This window comes from Emys orbicularis, chromosome 8 (genome assembly GCF_028017835.1).
Source record: "Emys orbicularis isolate rEmyOrb1 chromosome 8, rEmyOrb1.hap1, whole genome shotgun sequence".
Taxonomy (NCBI): Eukaryota; Metazoa; Chordata; order Testudines; family Emydidae; genus Emys; species Emys orbicularis.
Window position 1 is genome coordinate 35,004,657 of NC_088690.1, and position 6,000 is coordinate 35,010,656.

The following is a 6,000-nucleotide window of genomic DNA, read 5'->3' on the forward strand; positions in this document are numbered from 1 at the left end:
AGAAAATTATCTTTGCGGCAGCATTCTGAATGGATATGAGCAGGGCAAGACTGCAGTTGTCAAGGCCAGAGAAAAGGATATTGCAGTAATTGAGACATGAGGTGAGAACCTGGATGACCGTTTTAGCCATGTAGATGCTATGCAGAAAGAATAGGCAAGATTTAGACGTAGCCCGGACATGAAGACCTAGAGAGAGCTCCAAGTCGAAGATGATGCCCAGGTTATGGGATTGAGTGACAGGCAGGATTATGATGTTTCCACAGGTATTAAGGAGATAGTGGGAAATGTATTTACACATGGCACAGAATACAGAGGATAGTTCTAATGGACTTTAGTGGGGCAGCTCCCCCACTCCAGCTGAAAAGGGGAAAGTCAGCCCTGGGAGAAGGTTGTGGCTGAGAGCTGCTAAGCTGGGCTGATGAGGGAAGCGGCAGCAGCTGGGCCACGCCCCAATCAGGCCACAGCTGGCCTGTATAAAAAGGCTGTGAGCCAGAGGCCCAGGAGGCGTTCTCTCTAGTCTTGGAGGGAGCTGGGCCTGGCTGCCTGCAGAAAGGGTACTGGAAGTGAAGCAGGGCTGGGGAGAGCCAGGGGAGCTCCAGGCTGGCAATTCCCCAGGCTGCAGGGCCTGGTCCAAGGCCCACAGAGGTACTGGGAGCCAGGCAAAGGCAGAAGGTCCGAACCCCCTTGCCTATGATGAGTGGCTTTTACACTGTAGTCCGCCCCAGGGAGCGGGGGCTTAGTGATGACTGGCAGTAGCCCAGACTGAGGCAAGGTGGGGATTAGAGGGTTGGGGGTTCCCCAGAGAGGGGAGACCCAGAGGCAGAGTGTGGGGGTTAATGCCAGGGGGCAGCACCCCAGATAAAAGGGCACCAGGGTCCGGGAGGGACATGGGCCCGGAAACAAGCAGGACACCAGCCTGCAGAGGGCGCCCAGGCTGGAAAAGCGCTAATTCCCTGAGACGACCAGCAGGAGGCGCCGCAGGGGTGAGTCCTGCACGTTTACATGGACATTAGCATTTTTTAAAAATGCAAAATATTTGTTTTATTGCATTGTAGGAATCTGAAGTAACGAGATTACAAACGAGAATTGCTGGGCATGAAAGAACAGAAGGCATCAAAAAGCTACCAATCCCGCTTGTATTATCAGATCATATGCTCTTTGATGTTCAAGAACAAGATTCTTCCAGAAATTCTCATACGTCATACTTCAAACATAGAAAACTGCGTCGTTCTATAAGTGCTAGTGACCTAGGTGTTAAAGATGATGATTCTCTAAATCTATCAAAAACAATGTTAAAAGACTTCAAACAAATGCTTACATTAAAGCCCTCAATGATTCCAGAGAGTCAAAAGGATTTTCTTCATACTCCACCAAACAGTTTGAATGAATCTTCATTCGATCCCCTCACATACATTGTAGATGAAGATGTGACATCAGACAGTAATGACTTCCAGACACTTAGTGGAATGCTAAAATATATCAACAAAGAAATGAGGCAGTCTGAAAACGCTTCTGTACAAATATCATGTGGTACAAACTCAAAGGAGAATCAAGAATCTGGTTTGTGGTACAGTAATTCTTAATTTAATTGTGACTGTTTATATAGGGATGGCTCATTAACATTTGTATTTATTTATGGCGGCAAGTTCCCAAATGTATCCAGGATGTGGATCACATTTTAGTGAGACCATTTCATAGATCACCCAGGGTTTTTTTTAAATTAAAGATACACTGTCAAGTAACGAAAGCTCAGAATTTAACACTTTGTTTAAACCATGCAGACGACATAATATGCCAAGTTCTGCTCTCAGTTGCACCAGAATAATTCCACTAACTTTAATGGAACTACTCCCAGTTTATATTTGTGTAAATGACAGCAGATATTTCCCCCGTGTCAATAGAAATATTTCATAATTCATATATTTTATTAGCATTTCAATAAATAGAATTTTTTTAAAAAAAATTCCCCCTACAATACTGGGGACTTGAATATAACACTCTTTGAGGTGAAGTTTTTGTTTGCCTTTACTTTGGTGCCTTTAAAGTTTGGCACAACATAACTATTCCTAGTAGTGACTCCAAGCAGCTAACACTTCCTTATGGAAAGTGAAACAGATTTATAAACCAAATGAAACTGACTAGTTCACTTTCACTATTGAAGCTGAGTGAAGTGCAGAATACAAATGGCACAACTGGAGAAAAATCTGATTTTTAAAATTCTTACAATTTTGATAGTTACGGTAATGTTGCTAATGACACTATTCCTTTAAAATGTATAATCTTTATGGGTTTAATAGGATTATAAATATGAGTATTTCTTCACAAATCATTCTGCTTAATTTGTTTTCTTATTTACAAGATTACCATTTTTGTATTCTTATCAAAGTACGGTATAAGTCAGTGTGGAGTCTGAGCAACTGTTGGATACCTGTAGACTATATATAAATATATTTATTTATTAAATATTGAGATATTTTAGTCTATGGGTCTTTTGTATTATATTATGTATCTAAATGCTGGCATTTATGGATTTCCAGAGAAGTTGTCTCTTATTGTGGTAGAAACTATTATAAAGCAACACCTATTAACGTTTCTAGGCCAGGCTGCAGGATGCGAGAAAGAGACTGTGGACATCAAACATGCTGTAACTAGTTTATTTTAATGTTTGATCAGTTCCATAACAGAGAGCTTATTTAAGAGAAAAACTATAAAGAGATATTACTGCAAGACCACCCTCAATACAAATGGATTTTGATCCGGAAAATTAAACAAGGAAGTTGAAAGTAAGATTCTGACTACAAATACTACTTTAACTAGCATACGTATCTATTTCAGGGACAAAGATTGTGAAGAAAGACTATCACCCTCTGACAAGCAATAAACCATAAGTGGAATTGTTGCAACACAGCATAGCATTCAAAAAGGAAATTTTAATTTAGTAATGATGTACATAGTTAAATATATTTATATTGATTGTGTTGCCAGCACAGGGTGCCCGAGGCAAAGCAACAGCGAGGTTCGTGGCCCGGTGTGCTTCGCATCAATAAACACACCAGGTGGAGAAGCAAACCAAGTTTATTTGAGATCTCAAAGCGGTGCTAGGAGACAGGCACGTCTCAAATCAAGCACACTAACAAAAACAGCTTTTCTTCTTATATACGTTTTGCAGTCAAGCCTCATCCCCCCCCCCCCTTCCCCCACTACCCCTCCCGTCCCTGGTAACAATTACTAAGCAAATAGCAATTACATTTAAGCAGTTAGATTATGTTGGCAGCTATACGTTCAGCTCGTTAGTAACACTTCTTGAACTACTATCTTGTCCCATTCCTTTGATTTATTATCTTTCCTTCAGCCAGAGGTATGCAGGCCTCATTATTACCACTTGGTACTGCAAAGGGGGGTTACCACTGATAGCAGGTTGCTTATACATTCCACTTGCACCTGGCTTTTGAGGTCGATTAGAGTTTAAACATGGAAGGAGTTTGGTTCAGGCCTAGTGCAGGAAGGCTTCATTGACACTTGTGATTTTCCACCCTCCCGAGTCACCTAGGGTTATGGTGATGCCTGGTGACATCAACAACTCCCTCCTTTGAGAATACTCAACAAGCTTTTGGCTGAGTTTTCTCATATTCTGTGGACAAGATATGATTGAGTGCTATGAAGCTGGGGTTTTCAATGAGAGGGTATGCCGGGACTTCTGGGGAACGGGGGGCACAGAGCTTATGGAGGAGCAATTTAAAACAAGCAATCAGGAGGAGGGTGACCAAGCACAGTACCACACCCATGAGGAGGAGATGCACAAGGCCATTTCCCAGTCCTCCTAGGTTGGGCAACCAACTCCAAAGAGAATCGAAACCTGTGGGTTCCCTTTCCTGGGCCTTCCACTGCTCAAAAGCCTGTTCGGCTGACAGGATGTGCTTGTTAATGTCCTGTGAGTTTTCCGGGACATAAGTACAACATTCACTCCCAATAAGGGCACACACCCCGCCCTGGGAGGCTAAAACATAATCTAAGGCCTGTCTATTTTGTAGGGACAGCAACCGGAGCTGGTAAAGCTCTGAGTTAAGGCTTTTCTCTATGGCCAAGGTTTCATTGGCGAACTTGGTGAGAAACACAGAGCCTACGATAAAATTGGGTTAGTCGTCCTACCCCATAGGATGGGAGAAGGATCATACCCAACCTGTCTCCTTCTGTAATGGGCTCTGGGGTGGCATACAAAGATCTACGCTGTCTGGGGCGGCCAGCGGGCAGTTTAGGGAGGACACGAAGGGGAGGGGCAAGATATCCTAGATAGCAGCTCCCATACCACCGATGCGGTAGCCACTTATAGGCAGAAATTCCGCAAATATAAAAGGAGTGGCCATTTCCTACCAAGCCATTATAACCGCGGCGCCACCTATTTGTTTCTTTGTCATTAAACGTTGCTAGCCGGGCGGTAGAGTTGGATTTGCCATTAACATAGACAGGGACAGAAGCATCACTGTCAGGGGATACATAATACTGACAGGTGCTATTCCCAGCAGACCAAGTGTGATTGCTGGACTTGAACTGCCGATAGCACACCAACCCGGGGGCCACTGACCGCAGCCTAATAGGGGAGGGGATCTGCGTTGAGTTGGCTCATGGCTCCCAAGGGTCGTCCCTTAATGCATACTGGGATTTAATGGTACAGTTTTGCGACAAGGGGGTACCCGAGGTATTTCTTCCCCTACTGAACCATCCCCAACAGATATCTGACCAATTTTGGGGAACTGCCCTCCAGGGTAACTCTGCTGCGTGGTGCGGGACTTGGGAGCATACCCAGCAGTTAGAGAGGTTGAACTCTTGGGCAAAGCAAACCTTCAAGGACTTACATGTGTTTGTTTCCAAGTTAGTAGGGATTTCTTTCCATCCTGCATGTGGTCGGGGGGAAACGGGAGGTAACGAGAGGAGTGTCCCTATGGCAAAGAGTACCACTGTGGCAGACCCTGGACCTGAACTCATGCTGGGCAGGTGACCCTAGAGCCTGACCATTACAATTCCCCAAATACCCACAAAATAACAATTACCAATAGCAGGCAGACTAAAAGCAAAAGGGACCAGGCCACCAGGTTAGGCCGGCCCTGTGAGAACAAACACAATCAACGCTCAGAGTTCTCGCGGGGAGTGCGCTGTGACTGTCCAAAGAGATCACAGGGCATTCCCAGCAGGCCTTATTGTCTTTTGAATAGCAGCTTAAGTCCCAGATCGTCGCTGGCAGTCTTCTCTGCAGGCTGGACGGTCCACCGTTCAGGAGCGGGCACTGCTTTTAGACGAGAGTGATGAATCCAGTTCTTGTGTCCTTCGACCTTTGCTGCTGTATGGGAGACCAGCAGGACGGTGTGGGGTCCCTTCCACTTCTCTTGGAGAGGCTCGTCCTTCCAGGTCCGAACGAGTACGGAGTCACCTGGCTGCAAGGAGTGGATCGGGGCATCCAGCGGGAGAGGCTGCAAATCTTTGGTGTATCTGTGGAGAGAACAAAGAACAGCAGACAGAGAGCACATGTACTGAGATAAGAAACCACAGCCTACCTCCCACTTCCCTGCCAGAACCGGTGTACCGTTCATAGGCCATGCCCTTCCAAACATAATCTCGAAGTGTCTGAGCCCTAACCTGCCCTTTGGGAGAGCGCGAATGCGGAGCAAAACAAGGGGTAGAGCATCAGGCCACTTAAGGGAAGCCTCTTGGCAGACCTTTGAGAGGTGCCGCTTAAGTGTCTGATTTGTGCGTTCCACTACCCCACTGGCCTGCGGTCGCCATGGAGTGTGGAGCTTCCAGGGGATTTGCAGGGCATCCGATATCTTCTGAACAACTTGGGATGTGAAGTGTGTTCCGTTGTCAGATTCCATCCACTGGGGGAGTCCGAAGCGGGAAATGATCTCCTTGACAAATTTAAGAGCCACCGTTTTGGCAGTGTTGTTACGACATGGGAAGGCTTCAGGTCATCCGCTGAATCGATCCACTAAGACGAGAAGGTATCTG

General features: G+C 45.6%; 1 protein-coding gene across 1 annotated transcript in view; it reads left to right on the forward strand.

The window, feature by feature from the left end:
* CCDC18 (coiled-coil domain containing 18) overlaps positions 1-1,583 on the forward strand; it is a 77,958-nt gene extending 76,375 nt beyond the window's left edge. Inside the window, exon 28 of the mRNA XM_065409080.1 lies at positions 1,056-1,583. Coding sequence (XP_065265152.1) covers positions 1,056-1,583 — 528 coding nt within the window. The remainder of the gene's footprint in view (positions 1-1,055) is intronic.
* The last annotated feature ends 4,417 nt before the right edge of the window (positions 1,584-6,000 follow it).